Raw genomic sequence first — 18,751 nt, 5'->3', positions numbered from 1 at the left:
CTTTATTTATTCAGCATGTGGAAAATTTTATAAGTGAATCTACAGAGTTATTCTTATTTTTTCAGTTCATGGTGTAAATTATTACTCTTATCTATTATAAGATGTGAAGTAATGATATATCACATACAGTATTTGAAAATGTTATGGCATTCGTTTCAATTAATTATCGAAATTTTTTTCAAAAAAGTTTTCTTCAAAAAAGTTTCAATAACAATTTCTAACAAATTGTTATATTATTATTATCATCGAACCTGACCTAACCTCGAATTGGCAGAGCGCCAACTTCACCGCAGATACCTCAGCCGCTTAAACTCCGGAATCAAACCCACTTATCGATTAATGTCGTATATTTGCTACAGAATGTCAATAATTCTAGGTTCATTGTATAGTTAAGATGGTAATATATTATTTATAGGATAAGAAATATAACATTTTATAATTGGATTTGGATTATGTTTTCAATTACCTACGTTTAAATTTATCATTCTATAATTCCATCTATTTTTCTTTGTTCCTTCTTTCCTCGCTGTAATCTTGTATGTGTTTTTACGTTTCTACTATAGAAATATTAACCATTGTAAAAAAAACTGTACAACAGATTGATTTATATATGTCAAAAAATAATCTTCTGTTGTAGACATATTGTATAAATACTCAGGAAAGGTACAGTTATATGTCAATAAGGACGCAGGTCCCGAGGTTCTGGGTTAAACCACAGGTTGGGCTGATAAAAAGTTAAAGGGATTTTATTGTACTAGAAAGTAACTGCCCAGAGTGTAGAAGTTGGAAGTATCTGCTCTTTTGTGCCTCGAAAATCGTTTGATCTCTTTCCAATCGTTACAGTTTGCCGTTTCATCGTATTTTGAGGTTAAGGTTGGAGTAGGAGGAGGAGGTAGGTAGGTGTGCACCTGTGTTTACATGTATAGCCTGTAAATTTCCCACTGCCGGGCTTAGGCCTCCTCTCCCTTTGAGGAGAAGGTTAGGAGCATATTCCAACACGCTGCTCCGATGCAGGTTGATGGATTCGCATGTGGCAGAATTTCGTTGAAATTAAACAGGTTTCCTCAAGTTGTTTTCCTTCACTGCTTCTTTTTCACTTTGAACCCATACTCATCAGTTAAGAAGTACGCGTTCTAACTACTGGGCCATCTTGGCTCTTGCGTTTGCGCATGTTATAATATGCCCTGCATAGTCGGTTGGTCTTCCTTGATATTGACCGCAATGGTTGAAATCGGTCAGGACGATATTATGATCATCACAAGAAATAATGATATCATCTATCTCTTTTTCTTTGAATCTTACCTACAATATAAATGCACACGTAAAGACAAATCGTAAATATTCAAACGCGCGAATTATATCGTCCGTAACTTACTAAGCTTTGTAGTTTATCGCGTCATTTTAAGTGACATTGTGTTAATATGACGCTTTATTAATGAAGATCACATAACATTTTAATGGGATGTGAGATGGAACATTTGAATATTAATGTATTTTTAGTCGTAGAAGCAAATAATTTTCTTGATATCAATTTATGACTATATAATTTTAAATTGAGGATACTGAGATGTCTCAATCAATAAATACTTATATACATATCTTTATCGATGTTCGCCATTTATAGACTATACGAGCATTTATGTTTTCAAGTGATACTGGTAGTGGTGGTAACTTTTTACTTCACCTTAAGAAAAGAGGAGGCGTTTGGTAAGCGGTGTGATATTTTTGTTATGGCGTTTGTGGGCAGACAAACGGGTCATCTGACGGTAATATTGCTTTAAGTTACTGTTGCTGTATGAAATTTAAATGATACATTACATAATTGATGCATCATCAACCTTGTGAACTGAGAAGTTAGTTCCCTTGCGCCTGGAATTACACTCACCCTTCAAACCGGCACACAAGAATACTAAGTATTGTTATTTAGCGGTAGAATATATAATGACTGCGTGGTACCAGAAAGGATTTTTTAATGTGATTTATGTTGTCTTTATGTGTGTTATTAAATTTAAATTAATTAAGCTGTATTATTACGATGAGATACACAGTAAATTATATTCCCTTAGACTCTAAATTTAGTTTGGATAAAATTTGACAAAAACGTCTTAGGCGAACGTTTCTCATATTGATGATAAATAAAATTAACGATGAGATGAAATAAAAATCCAATATTATTTGTAATAAGTCAAATAAACGACTTCGTTTATAAAATAATGAAACCTAAAAACATTTCAAACGTTGTTTTAAATTCCCAATCCGAAACAACATAAATTGGACAAGTTTTATCTCAAACTCACTTCTATTAAACTCGATAGACGTTGTTACGGAATCCTCGAATTCCTATATTAAACATTTATTTACAAATACGCTCTATAATTACGTAATGTTTATTGTAAGTAAATTTTAACCGAAAGTAATAAAGTCATAATTGATTGATTGATTCGTTGGTCGACAGGCTCGATTACATATTTTATTGTTTATTAAAACTATTTATATCTATGGAAATACTTAATACCTTAAAAAAACGTAAAAATGTACAAAGACGGATTTATCCCACAAAGACATATGTTCTTGTTAACCTATGTGTAACATAAAGGGTTTCTTAGTAAAAAAATATATACAACACAAAAACTCATTGGATTATTTATCCTATATTAACGTTTTTAAACCACATACAAACAAAATAGATCTTACTCATACATAGTTGATAACAACATGCCTGGCATTCTATTGAGTCACGATTTGTGACTTTGATTACTAAAAAAAAAAATTATTCAAAATAAACGTCATTCTATTAATGATTATATAATATAAACTCCTTTATATACTAATTATTTCAACACGTTTTCTATTAATTTATCATATTTCTAAACGATATTCAATTTAGACGCGATAACCGAAATATTTAGTCTATTTCTGAAGGCTCAATGATCCGTGAACGCGAAATGAGTACACATAAGACGCATATCAGCCGATACAATATTTCCAATATAAAATTCCCTCTACGAATCATCTTCTTATGTATATGGCAATAAGGTTGAGAATATTAAATTATTGAAAAGTCTGCAGTATACGCAAAAAGGCCTGTAAGAGGATTAGGGAGTGGTGTCGAGTTGCGTTTGCCTCGAATGACTTGATTTGAACTTGTAAGGATTCTTCGACGTATAACCACTACGTCCCATGTTATATAAGTAATGATAGAGGATTATAGATCATCGGTTTCAATCGAGTTTAAACAGCCAATGGTAAATGGATTCGATTTAATTAAATTATAAAGAATGGGACAGTAGTTATTTATGATTTTCTTATAAAGATTTTCTCACAGGAAATAATATTTTTAGATAATGATCACTTCATTTGATTTTATTTGAATTTATAGTGTGTTTTTTTTTAAATTGTTGGCAAAAATCTTGTCAAATTTGTACTCTTTATTTAATCGTGGTCGTGTCAAAATCTTTCGATTTGATGAATTCTGAAAAGGGTGATAAAGAATAACTGCGTTTAATATAGAATCCTTTTCAACTTAACAAGTGATTTGAGTATTTTTTGTAACACACACTCTTGTTTTACTTTTTGCTAAAACTATCAGTTTAGCTGTTATTGAAATTTGTTTAGGAGAACGCAAAGTAAGAGTGCTCCTCACGTTCAGACCTATTAGTACAGTAGTAACAGTAGTATTACTGACTGACTGCCTCATTGGTCTAGTGTCTTAATATGTGGCCGAAGATCCTTAGTTTTCTGTACAATTACCCGTCGAGAATCCTGAGTACAAAACCAAGGTCAGGCCAATGAAAAATTATTGAGATTTTTGTCGAAAAAAAAATCAATAGAGTTTGGTGACAGTGTATGTACACTCCCGTGCATTAAAGCCACCGAGGTGACCACTTACCATCAGATAGCCCATTTGCCCGTCCACCAACCTTTATTATAAAAAATAAATATTTATATATTTGATCGGGTCGAGTGAGGTCACAATTGTTTGCTAAGAGTTAATTAAATTTTTGCATAATTGCTTTTCAACTGTCTCAGTTTGATTGCGAATTGTTTATATATTTTTTTCGAATACCAGCAACTATAATTGTTTTTAAGTTCAATTATAAACAGTTTTTAAGTAGTTTTTTTTTTATTTTTAAAATCAAGATATATCTTACTGAACCGGTTATGTGATTGGAAGGTTATTTTAAAATTAAAGAGCAAAGGACCATAGTCGCCTTACCGATTTATTAATCTATCACAAAGCTAGAGACATGTACAAGATCGGAAAACATTTTTACATGTACCGATGTCTCAATGAATTGTATTAACGATCATTCAATAAATATTTGAAGAGACAAAAATCTCAGACGCACCCTTAACAATTTTGATAGACATTTAAAGTAATCAAACATCAAATATTTAAGGAGGAATAAAATCCTTTCATATATTTTTAGCGAAATATATTTCAATTCGACATTGATATTGACAAATAAGCGGAACGAGCCGTTTTTCAATCTAAATTGGAAGATTGCGATTTGTGATACCGATATTTCATGTGGAGGAATAATATTCATTTCTCTTTTATAAACGGTATCATGTACGACGAGCAATGTATACAGACATCAGCTAGTTACTATAACAGTATGAAAGACTGTCAAACGATTTTTTTTTATATGAGCTATATTTGTGATGATTCCATCGTAATTGCAATGGAATAATGTAATAAAAAGATAAATTACGAAACTGTAAAAAAATCAACTATGATGAAGCCTGGTGGAATACGCTATACATACTTATCATTAATAAGAAAAATTTGCTATAAATTGGATTTTGGAAGCTATTACATATTTTTTGTAAAGGTCTAACATGTATACATACATAGCATTTAGAAAGAAATAAGAATAAATTTGACTTGTTATTAAACTTAATTCATTTGTTTTTAATGTCAGTTAAGCAATGCTCGTAAATAATTAAAATATTAATGGATATTTCACTATGACAATTCGTCTTAAAAGACAAGTTAATACTTTATGTGATGCTTAAACCCATATCAGTCAGAATAGATGATTAATTGAATAATGTAGAGCAGATCAAAATTACCGCTATAGTTACAAGTCAGATCACCTACCTATATATATAATATAAGCATAAAAAAAATGTATATGTTTTCATAGTAAGACTTATATTCGAGCTTAGAATAATCTAATCTGCTTATATTATATATATTATATTTATCATAGGTTAAGTTACAAATGGGTACCACTCTGCATACCAACAAACTAACCAAACAAATGGTAAGTAGCTTCCTAAACAAACACTTCCAAAACAAGTGAGGCGCTTAACAAATTTAAAGCAAAATCCAACGTGTACTGTTCACGATGAAAATGGCCCTCTTTTAGGATGAGGACGCGTGACACAGTTTTGGAGAAAACAATGTTTCGAGCAAATGCAATGGTTTTTTAAATGCAATTTAAAACCGTTATATTGTAATTTTAAAAGTATCACATTATAACTACACGTGATTTTGTCAATCGTCACGGATCATCTTCACTTAAAAATGTACACATTAGCAGCCTGTAAATTTCTCACTACTGGGCTACGGCCTGCTCGCTCTTTGAGGAGAAGGTTTGGAGCATATTCCACCACGCTGCTCCAGTGTGGGTTGGTGTATACACATGTGGCAGAATTCCGTTGAAATTAGACACATGCAGGTTTCCTCACGATTTTTCCCTTCGCCGAGCACGAGATGAATTATTATTATAAACACATATTAAGCAGATTAAAATTCAGTGGTGTTTAACTGGGTTTCAACCCGCAATCATCGGTTAAGACAAAAAACACAAAAAATGGACACAGTAGACATAAATGGCGGAATGAATGAGCTTTCTAGCAATTTAAGATATGTCTTGTAAACAATTGCTCGTTATTGGTGTATTAGCGCCCTTTAATAATAAAAAACACTAATAAAAATAAAAACTTGAATAAAAACTCTCCAAAACACGATCATGTGACATTACATAATGCATCTCTTCACTGATACGACTTTATTAACTGACAATAATTATTTTTTCTTTGATAAAACTACCGTGTCTTACACCAAATGATTCCAAGTCTTTATTTTAATTAGTTTAGAAACAGTATTATTTTGTTTTATTCGTCGAAATCTTTACGTAAAAAATCCGTGTCGTTCCAAAAGTTTCATTAATATACTGTGTAAATACAAACACTATATAATTTATATTTAATAAATAGACGCAGTATATCAAATAATTCATTAGTATAAGTTCACAGAATGCTAAGAGAAAACTAAGTTCGTGTACACAAGTCCTAACATAACTTATAAGTTACTCATTTCAACTCAGACAATGCGACGATAGGACGAAACGTGTAACTCATTTAAACATACCAACAAAAACATTTGTATAACATTTAACGTTGCTTATATTAATTTATTATAAGACATTTTTAGCTTTACCGTTTCATAGATTCAAATCAATTGTAAAAAATACATTGGTAAAGAAGACATATTATTCGATACAAGATTATATTGATGATAAAAAAGCGTGGAATTAATGCTTGTTGACTTCCAGGCAGGAGACATAACATACGTATGTACGTACGTATAATTGTATTTAACTAACATGACTGTATTTTTATATGTTGAAAAAGAGTAACTACTGAGTTTCTTGCCGGTTCTTATCGGTAGAATCTACATTCCGAACCGGTGGTAGCTTCACTTTAAATTATTTGTTAAATGACGATTCAAAAGGGCTTGTAAAAGTCTACTTGAATAAAGTATATTTTGATTTTTGATATCTGTTGAATTGAGCTGTGATAACAAAGTGGATATAGAGTCCAATTGTAGATCACGTATTCGAATCCAAACAAGCGTCACTGTTTGCTTTTTACATGCCTACGTTTGTGTTTATCACGTGACCCGAGAAAACCGGTATGTAGATGTACCTAAATAATCATTACATAACTATTATTCGCAATCGAAAAGCGAACTAGATAAGTTGCAAAATTTGCTCATAACAGCGTCGTCAAGCAGTGTATTTTCTATAAATTAAGGCAGAGGTGTGAATATTTAAAAAAAAAAATAATCTTCAAGTTTAAATGTTAATACCATTTTTTATATTAACATTAAAATAAATAAATATTTAATTTGAGTAGGCTTTTACGTAAAAAAAATGGAATAGTCATTTTGCAAATCGATCGTATTGATAAATTCCAAGACCTGTTAATTTGTAATGTTGTTTAAATTATTAAGAACTGAAAATTTAATTCATAAAATACCGTAACATATCATAAATGAAAAAATAAAAACTGCATCCATTCAATTGTTTTATTTAAAACTAAATTGAATAAAACGTTACAAAAATATTTCATAATTTTCCCATCGACACGACAATAGAAAAATATCCCAGTGAAACTGTTACATCACGTCAATATAGGTATCTTTCCATACCTACAGAGTTACTATGACGGCGATAAAGTGCACGAGCTTTAAGCGTATATTCGACACGTCATACGTATCGTTGTAAAATACATTTCCACAATTTCCCCTCGCAAACCGTTTTAAAATATAACCTGCCAAAACCCGATATCTTGTTAAGTGAAACGCTTATTTCTGCTGTATCTACGGATGTCCACTGGCCGTTAACACGTCAGCTTATATAGCTAAAAGTACGTGTATATAGAAATCATGTACTTGAGTGTACATGATTTCACACAAAACTTTTAATATATTTGACACAAAACTTTTAATATATTGTTTAAAGACAAAATATATGTAATAATGATGTTATTCACTGCGCTGAGGTGTAGTTAGTTCTAATTAGTAGAGTTAAAAATTAAGGATTTTACTGGTTTTTTTTTTTATATTAGACGTACGTAATATTACACCACAGACACCACACATCCTGCAAACAACTTGACTTAGAAAAAAGATAGACATACCTATATAAAAACATAGTAATTTTTTTCTTTAAATAATTTAATAATCTTGATATAATTATAAAATAATATTGTTGTTTATAAAGTTGACTTTCAATAAAATATAGTAATATGAAAAATTTGTACTTGCTTAAATATATAGATAATAGGCAAACGCCATACTTAAATTAAATCACAGTCAAATTAACGAATGCATGTAAAAGATAAAGTGAACATGTGTATTATTTTATATAGCACAGAACCGAAGGTTCCATAGTATAATCAGTCCAACAGCGATTGCCTTTGTACTCTATTCGGGGAGGTAGGGGGGGGGGTCGAGAGTGTCAAACAAATACATACACAGTCAAGGTAGTGATTCGTTGTTGCCAATAGTTTATCGACACTGTTTAAATGTATGCATGTTAGATATCAGGTACTGTTCATTATTTTATTTTAAATATTTTATTATTTCACTGTAACGTTATGTTATATATCTGCCTTGTACACCCCTACCTCTTTCTATATCTGTTTCTTTCCTCTAACTTAAGGTTGTCTGGTTGAGATCGCTGTTTTAGCGATAATGCCGCCTCGTGTGCATCTTTCTTAAACGTGACTAAATTATGTGTTTACTGGTGTACAATAAAGATTAAAGTACTATCTTGATTTGATTTTTATTTGATTTGAAACTCTTGGTTTGACGATATCGATATTTAAGTTTTAATACGGACTTATAAATCAAGGAGATTGTTTTTTATTTTCGATGATGTTTACTGAATGAAACGTCACACTATATAAAATGTATTCTATACAATTTTGTACGTAGTATTCAATCGATACCAATACACATAATACAGATTAAAACAGTTTTCGCTCTGACGTCACCGTTACTTAATTGCCTCTATATGCTGGATAGATAATCATTTGAATAAAGAACACGGCTACGAAAATTGGTTATCAGATTTACCACTTTATGAATTATCACTAAACCTGATTTATTGCCTGAGATGAAAGAGACCCTTTTTTAAAACTTAATTCAGGATCCCCGACATCATTGTGAACTGATATGATATGACTGATATTAATATTATGTTTTTATTTGGCTTGTATATATTTAAACATATTAAATATATTTAAGCCGAAAAAATATTCAACAATGCACGTATTGCTTTATTTAAATAGAGATCTGTGTAAAAACTTACTTTGAACGTCTAAATTTGACTTATCATTTGTTTAAAGTTGCTGCTGTCGTTTGACACCTCAAAATTTGTATTGCCTTAAGTCAATCAACAGTAATTTCTACAGAAGAAATTAATAATCAACATTATTGTATATACCTACCGTCCTTTTTTTGGAAATTCTGTATAATATATCTGTATAATCGAAATGCTTTCTAGTCCAAAGTGATATTGTAATTCGCTTACGAAATGGGTTGATTTGCATTTAAATTGGTTATTCATATTGTATATGTACTAGTAAATACATATATTATATTGATATAATTTTTGGTTCATAAATAAATTAAATCTTTCTAGTGATATAAATAAATTATAACTATAAATAATTGTTAAATAAATAAATAAATAATAAATAAATAAATAAATAAATATTGGACAACATCACATACATTACTCTGATCCCAATGTAAGTAGCTAAAGCACTTGTGTTATGGAAATCAGAAGTAACGACGGTACCACAAACACCCAGACCCAAGGCAACATAGAAAACTAATGAATTTTTTCTACATCGACTCGGCCGGGAATCGAACCCGGGACCTCGGAGTGGCGTACCCATGAAAACCGGTGTACACACTACTCGACCACGGAGGTCGTGTTAATTGTGAATCTTAATCTTTCGTTTCTAACTATCTAATTGAGTACTATGTAATTATGGTAGTTAATTAATTAAATTAGCAACCCTGCTTCATTATAAAGTAAGTTTGGCTTTAAAGAATAAAATTTAAATCGAAGATGTACTTTATTGTCCTGCTATTGAAACGTCAGTTTAGATAAAATGAAATAAATTAAACTCATTATAATGTTGTCTTAGATTTTCGCGATTATTACACATTGAAATAAAACTAGTTTTTTAACAAACTCTGCCCGTCTGCCCGTGACCACGAACACTGCAAAGTGCTCGAAACGTCGGGATGTTAAAATAAAATAATTAATATACGCGATTAAATCCGTTAAAAAACTAGTTTTATTTTAAACTCACTATTGGATCGGAATTTATATTCTACCTAGAAAAAAATAAGAAACTCAGTAATTTATATCTTCATCATCCTCATCATGATAAACAAGTAAATTAATATCCTATTTAAAATTAGCGAATACTAACTTAAAGGATTCTTTTAACGTGACATTTCAATTTATTGATATTAAACATACCTTCATATTTTCTATTCCTCTTGGCCACATTGTGAATCTGAAACAGAGAGATCGAATTATAAATACTTTTACTCTAAAATTTACTATTATTACTAGTATATTCTATGAAAATTTTGTATTTAATATAATAAAAGTATATCAATATATAAATTAAATTATATATTGATATACTTTTATTAAGCAGATAATTTTGGAATATTTTGTCATAATTATTACATGTACCATTCGCCTGAACATGTGATATTATAACGTACCAAATATGCACATCGGAGACGGTCATTCATACAGTCTCTAAACAAAGCGGCTCGAAAAACAAGTGTGTTTACGCCAAGACAGAGTCTAGCTGATGAAGGGACGCCAAGCGGGTATTCACAGTGAAATGAATATTATTACTGGCGACACTAAGATTTAATTAAAAAGATTTATTATATACTTACGAATATAATGTGTTTGGTTCTAAGTCCTAGCATTATTATAGCTAATGTATTATTATTTATCTGAATTTATAAATTAGTTAAAGCTATTTTGATTTAATAGAATAATTGCGATTAACGTTTATTTTCTCGGCTCGATTACCTAAATCTGCCCGCATAATGTGAAATGGTAACAGCCAGTCCATCCGATATACAGATGAATAGAAGAGAAAAATGTACTGCGCTGATTCAAAATAAATGGATTAAGGGCAAGGAAATTTTGATGATAAGTTTGATTTATAGAGTAGATTTATAGCTGGATATTGAATTGTATATAATATTTCCAACGAATCGTTACTGTGGGTTAAAAGTCACGTATTTTGTGGATATTGGTTACAAGTTATCTATTTTCTTGCATGATAAAAAATCTGGCCGTCACGGCATTCCCGGTATACGTGTAATATCGAAATTTATGGTTATTGAGAGACTTTATAATTAAAGAAAATAAATTCACAAGTATAAAAAAAATATATCGTATTTTTCTTATTATTGATACATAGCACATAGTGGTTAGAACGATCGCGTGTGGTAAAGCTCTCTTTTTAAGCATATAGTGCCTGCACAAAGTATAATATAGCAATACTAAGTTTACTACTATATCAAGGTAGGTCAAGTATACTGATTTAGTAGTAGTCCTCGGCATCGATGAACTACTCCCCCCCTCCTTACTTCATGTGGGGGAGACGCGTGATGCGTTTTTCCAGCGAAGATAAAAAAGAAAGGATGAAATTCCTATATTATAAATCAAATCAATGAAATATAATTTGTCTTTAATATTTCCAGTTTAACATTATTTATGCTTATCGGTATTCTAAATTAGTATTTAATTTTTGTGTTCAATAATTATAATAAGAAAATATACCTGCTCGTTTTATAATATAACATTGTGAATAGTTTAATCTGTTTTGTTTCCCTCAATTTACTACTAGAATAATTAATATGTACCTAACCTCGAATTTCATAGCTATGAAAGCTAGTGAGGATAATACAAAACTTATAATATTGATACAAATCTTAACGAAACCGTGAAATAACAGCCCGCAAATATCTCCCAGCCGGGTAAAGCCTTCTTTTTCTAGTTTCTCCTTCTCCTATTTGGACGTATTTTTTACTAATACACAATATATTATGGCAGATTTTAATCCCATATATACAGTACGAAAACTGCATATATGAACCCGCAACTATCAGTCGAAATTAATGTGTTCTTACACTGGACCATCTCCTAACCGTATTGTAACGGTGCGTCTAATATATTATAGGATATAAACTACAGAGTCATCAGGAACATTTTTCCTTTACATACAAAGGAAAGCCACTATAACGAAAATATAATATCAACATTAAGATAGGGCCATTAGGTTGAACGTTAGGGATTGGCTACTTAGGCAGCATTGAGGGCTATTATAGGGGAACATTTTAACGTTTAAAGCTACGCACACACGTAGCAATTTGCACGATATTATATCAGATGAAATTCATATGCAATAAAAACCGTTACACAGCGAAACTGTTCTATATTTGATTTTGACTTTTATATTATTAAAATACGATAAAGTGCAATAAATTGTGTTTCTTATTATTGTTAACTGTTATTATATTACCTTTGCATAAATTCGAATACGAAAAATATTTAACGATTTAGAAAAACGTTATAAAATATTTAAGCTATGTACCAATTTTCGTTTGAAGGGCTCATTCGAATCCATTCAAATTCCAAAATAATTTATTGTTTCGCTTACCTGATTATAATTCTTAAAAAACATTAGTACATCTAACTTTGCTCCAGTCCCATCGAATTTCTGTCCCATTGGACTAGGAGAAGTTAAAGGAGAAAGTAATCTATGCTTGAGCAAAGACTTTCAATTTCTTGTATCTATTTCAAATTTGATTTGCAATTATATGTATGTTCGTTGATATAAGGACCAATCTTAAAAAATACTCCAAGCCAATTGCATCCGACTTGTTATATCAAAATGATTACAATAATATTTTTTTATGTTCCATTTAATGGTAGACTAGCAAATGGGTTAATTGATGGTAAGTGGTCATCACTGTCTATATACATGGCCATTTCGCCATGTTATGTCCATCGCGACTGTAGTTACACTGATCTCATCTTCATCAATACTAAGTACGATACAATAAGTGATAAGTGTATGGTACCTATCCAGCTTTACACAAAGCCTAACTTCAAGTTAAATCAGCAATAGTTTTAATTACAAATCTGCATCAAAAAGTAGATGAAGGCAGTAAGACCAAATATCACTCAAACTACTTATTAATTCTGTTTAACAGTAAACTAGAACACAATTTAAAATGCTTTTAGTAAATAATTTATAGTTGTTTGTGTGTAAACGCCTAATAAAAAATGACGTAAGAAATATTAAACTCAGCTACCGCGAAAGCAATATTGGAAATTCATTAATAATATTGTATTTAATATAACTTTATCGTGACGTAGATTTTTTTTTTATCAAAGTCTGATTTTTGATTAATATTTTATCAACAACCCACATTTACGTGGATAATTAAAGATTGTTATTGAATATATATAAAGATATATATATATATATATCTAGTGCCCATATCCGTGCTTATATCACTATCCGAAACCAAATGACGATCTTCGAAATTTTCTCCGACTACAATGACATTTGACGACCTCCGTGGTCGAGTGGTGTGTACACCGGTTTTCATGGGTACGCTACTCCGAGGTCCCGGGTTCGATTCCCGGCCGAGTCGATGTAGAAAAAGTTCATTAGTTTTCTACGTTGTCTTGGGTCTGGGTGTTTGTGGTACCGTCGTTACTTCTGATTTCCATAACACAAGTGCTTTAGCTACTTACATTGGGATCAGAGTTATGTATGTGATGTTGTCCAATATTTATTTTTTATTTTAAAATGACATGATAAGCTTTATCTCATGAAATATACGCCACCTAAATATACTAAGATATCCACTAAATAATTATTTTATGTAAGTTTTATGTCGTTTAGGTTTGATTATTTTTATGAACACGGAAACAAGAAACAATCATCTTTATATGATGAGGTACTCGTAACCGATTTTAAATACTTAAATTCTTCTTTGAGTATTGCTGTCGTGGTAATCTTAGAGGATTTATTTTAGTGCACAAGTACGGACATAACTACACTGTCGCTGTGCACTACATATTCTGGTGGAAGGAAAGATACAATAGGACCTGAAAGAATTTCTGAGTAGAAGTAACGCCTTAAGGTGCTTTGTAGAGCAAGATTCATCCATCTTCAAACATCCAAGCTATTGAGAATGTTTTGACAGAAAACCTTTTTCATTGGCCCAGCCCAGGACGATAAGATTTGCAGCCTCGAAACTTACGAGACCAAAGAGACATTAACAACTTTATAATATAGAAATAAACTTTTTTATATCATTCGTCCTTTATAGTAAGATGTTTATTCATTTGAAACATTGAAATCAATGTTAATAAATTCTAAGTGCCCCATCTACAGTAAGTAGTGGCCATTATGTGAGGGTAAGCACTTTTGTCGTCTCATTTCCTCAATACGGGGTTAAATTTATTTTACGACATACTAAGTTTTTATGAAACGAAGTGATATTTTCTGTTTTTAAATAATCTGTATCGATATAAAGATATTTTATTAAAAACTAAAGGCGCGTTATAATTATTATATATATTATGTATTTTTGTGTTTTTTTTTAGTTTTATTTATCGAATAAAAAAGAAAATTAAAATCTATAATGGCCTAATCTACAAAATATCAAAGTAATAAAATTCTACGTATAATATTATAAGTTACTATAAGGTAGATTTTTTTAAATGATTTTGTCAATGTTATAACTACTCATAACTGAATAATGCTAGCGAGTTTCCATAATCACCTATGAATGGAACAATTATGAATATTCATCGGATTAAGCAAAATACAGGCTTAAATATGTTGCAAGTTATGATTAAAATTAGGTTATTATACCTAAGTGGAAGCCACTCAATGTGGGAAACACTTTGAACGCGTAGTACTTACTACGTACGTAATATTATCATATTATGTATTGTTGTGCTGTGTGAACTCATTATGTACATATATTAAATACTACATAGTAGCATAGAACAATAAACAGAAAGGTTTCATTGTTAATAGTTCGAAAATAAATACATTTATTTATTTTCAAACTTTGTTATATATTGAATGTATAAAAAATATATAAATTTTAAATCGAAAAATATTGCTTTAATAATATTCTATATTTAAAATTTATCTCTCCTTTGCTCATTGTTCATTCCACTTTAATTTAAAAAAAAATATACGCATAAAATATTCCGTTTAACATAGCGTTTCTGCTTACTTCGTATTCTATGTGCATTGTATTGAAATGGGGACATGTTGAATCGCTCTGCATTTCTATGCCTGCCCACCATTATCTTTTAAAACTACACGCACGAGTAATTTATATTTTTCATTTATTCACACTAATGTAACGTGATAAAATTAAATGGGAGCAAAAATATTTTCATATTTTTTATATACAAATAATTCTGCTATTTAAATTCGAGCTGCCCTACTGAAAGAATTATGGTAATCGCAGCCAATATCAAGGACTAGTTTTGTTGTACTAATAAACAAGAAATATTATCACAAGTTCCAAAAGCACAAAGACAGGTCAATATATTTTCTTGCTTTCATTATGTATATATTTGGCCCATTTGATGGACCAACTGATGATAAGTCAAAATCCACAACAGCGAAATTTTTAAGGCATTTTTATCTCGCACAAATATTCTTTGGAATGAGCTTTCGCCGGCGGTTTTTCCTAATCGATATGACTTGGGAACCTTCAAGAAAAAAACTACACATTTCCTAAAGGCTGGCAGCGCACCTGCAAGCAACCCGGTTTTGCAATTGTGCTATGCCGTGGCGGCTCACCTGATGGAAAGGGACTACTACGTTCCATCAGACGAGTCTCCTGCTCGTTTACTACCTTTACTATAAAAAAGTGCTCTGTCACCCATAAGAATTGGCACCTTAAGAAATAATAGCTATTCCTTACAACACCAATACACCAAGAAGAGAAGAATTAAAATGTATTATCCCTTGTCTCTATAGTCAAAACGGAGCACAACACTAGTTAGCATTACTGTTTAGCGGTAGAATATTCGATGAGTGGATGGTACCCATACGACCTTGCACAAAGCCCTACTACGAATAAACTCCAAGCCTTTTCATGATAATTTATACATAAATTAGTTATTAATTTTTTTTCTTCTGGTAGTATTTTACCTGGATATCAGCTGGAATATAACTGTTCATTTTCGATCAATTTAACAAACAAAAATATGCACATGTTGCTTGGAACTAGAATATGTGATAAGTGAGACGCACTTAGATGATCTTGAGCAAAGTCCTACTACCAAGTAACTATTACCATTAGAGGAGTAGAGATATCAGGCTCAGGGCCGTATTTCCGAAGCAAGGGAGTCTGTAGTAACATTGTCAACTTACTTGACAGCCAAAACTATTCTTTATTCCGAGCAGGCTTAAATGTAAGACCTCGAGGCCGCAATCTTATAAGCTAACACACAAACGAAACAGTTACTGAAATTAGATATAATTTATATAAGTACCTCATATTATAAAACAAAAGGCAGATTAAGATGGCGGAACATTAAAATGAAGCAACAAAAGCAAATGCAAATTTTCGGTAGTGTATGTAGAAATAATTAATAATTTGTTAATGCATCGAAGTGACTAATTAAAAAGTGACAGCAATTTTGACGTATTAACAAAAACACGCGTCGTTTCACACTATGGGAAATTTTCATTGATTTATTATTTTGTATTCGATTTTATTTGTGCTTTACTATTAATGTTACATTGTTTTTATATATTTTAGTAACACATACTCAAACTTCAGTGATTGGATATTTTAGTCAAATTTAATTATACCATGGAGCGTAGACATACAAATTCGTTCGTGAATCTTAGTTTTTTTTTTATAATATTTATAACTCATTAATATTATTTAGATAACAATCTACCGAGACAAAACTTACTTCATCAACCCACGTTTTGTGAATATGGTGAAATAAGCTCTAAAATAACAATAACAATATTCGCTTCCTATTTTTGCATCAGAAACAGATAACGTAAGGCTACACCGTTTTCGACAAAGACTTTACTTAAATAATAATAAATTTACATTTCTAGGCACACAAGTGTAATATTGCCAATTTTATAACACTAGATTGTTTCTGAGAATTCGACGTAAAACTCAACAACTTTTACTTGATTTCACATTGAAATCTGAGCCTTCATGACATGCCATACACTTGGAACACGAGCCAGTTATGTTGAAAGTGTTATTGACCTATATTCTTGTTTAGTTTTTATAGAAAATAATTTAAATTATTAGTGCAACCTATTTTATTTTTACTTGCCTGATTGCAATGCATTGCTTTAGAAATGTTTCAAAACTATACTCTTCGCCGTATTAATCCGGCAATTCACTATACACTACCATACAGTAACAACCGACGCTCGTCTTCCAAAGAGCAGCCTAGTTTAATGTTCACTGATTAATTAACAACAAACATTTTATAATAAAATAATTTCTAAGTTATAAAAAATACCAATTTATATTTAAGAGAACTTCTTGTGCGAACTTCTGTCTTAGGCAGAGATACAGGAAGTGACGCGCTAGCGCATGTCTGCGTAACGTAAGCGCGCTTTCTCAAGCACGTTTGATCGCTAAAACCTTCACAAGTATTTTCAAGGCTATGATTTGTCAGATGTGCGCTAGCCCTTAATTTGTGGACCAAGTCGGAAATGCAAATGATGATGAATCATAGATAACGTTTGGTGATTATAGTCTAACGGCTTAACTCGTTGAAAATGTCGAAAGTCTACAAGATTGACATAGAGCAGCCATATAAGCCTTATCATTGATTGCATACTATACATAGATAAAATAAATATAGTATATGATGCACCAATTATTTATCGGAATATTTTTATCATTAACGGAAATAATTTTAATTTTATCTTTATTTTTAAATAATTTTCAGTTCAGTCTGAGCACATTATAACGTACGTGTTTAACATTATTAAGGACAGCTGATTCGTGTTATATCGTTTATAAATTAACTGGCAACCGGCCTGGCCTCGCATGGATGAACTTAATTAATTTAACTGCATTCTTGTTCTAAATAATCTACATCAATATAATTTATTGAATTAAGTCGCCCATACCTAATACATTACACTTTAAAATAGTAATTGCGACTTATCTATATAAAAGATCATTAAATTAAGTGAATTAACCTTTATATCTTTTTCGAAACTCGCTGTATCTACTCGGATAATATATAATGTATATTAGTTTAGTAGGTTTGTTCAGTTAGGCATTACAAAATAAACATCATTTTATTAAGCAGAGATAAAATATATTTATTTATAGATATTGTAGATTTATAGATGTTGTAACTTATTCTTACAGAAATCATTCTTCTATATCTTATAGTTTCAGCAGCGCTCGCTTGTAAAATATATTGACAAAATAGTTCACATAAAAATATGCAACTATTATATAAAAAAACAAATAAGGCTCGTTATGATATGAGGCTGAGTATGATAGTGATTATTTTCGCTCTTAACACCCTGAGCACTTTAACGTGATGACGTCAGAACATTCGTGACGCGTTTTGTCACGTCATCTCTTATAATATGTTTATTAGAATTAATGATTAATTTTATATAATATAAAAAATTGAACTTTTTGAAATTCGATATGATTTCTGAAGAATATTTCGATAAAAAAAAATCTCTATTGATAAAGTCTAATTGTTGAGCGCAATTTAATATAGTATTTATATTTTGTAGCTAAAATAAACGTTTATATTTTCATGCCAATGTACATATCTTTAATTTTCTCTTAGAAGCACTTTAATGCTTACATACATAACGTCCAGTAATTAATAAC

At 30.7% G+C, this 18,751-nt stretch overlaps 1 protein-coding gene across 2 annotated transcripts in view; it reads right to left on the bottom strand.

The window, feature by feature from the left end:
• The window catches only part of LOC125067209 (suppressor of lurcher protein 1-like), a 74,299-nt gene that overhangs the window by 54,026 nt on the left and 1,522 nt on the right, over positions 1-18,751 (bottom strand). For both annotated transcript variants that reach the window (XM_047675666.1, XM_047675665.1), the window contains exon 2: positions 10,299-10,335. In XM_047675666.1, the coding sequence (XP_047531622.1) occupies positions 10,299-10,328 (30 nt within the window). In that variant the 5' untranslated portion in view covers positions 10,329-10,335. The remainder of the gene's footprint in view (positions 1-10,298; positions 10,336-18,751) is intronic.

The sequence above is a fragment of the Vanessa atalanta genome, chromosome 11 (assembly GCF_905147765.1).
Source record: "Vanessa atalanta chromosome 11, ilVanAtal1.2, whole genome shotgun sequence".
NCBI lineage: Eukaryota > Metazoa > Arthropoda > Insecta > Lepidoptera > Nymphalidae > Vanessa > Vanessa atalanta.
Note: the sequence above shows the minus strand (reverse complement) of the source record. Positions and strands in the feature narration are given on the sequence as shown.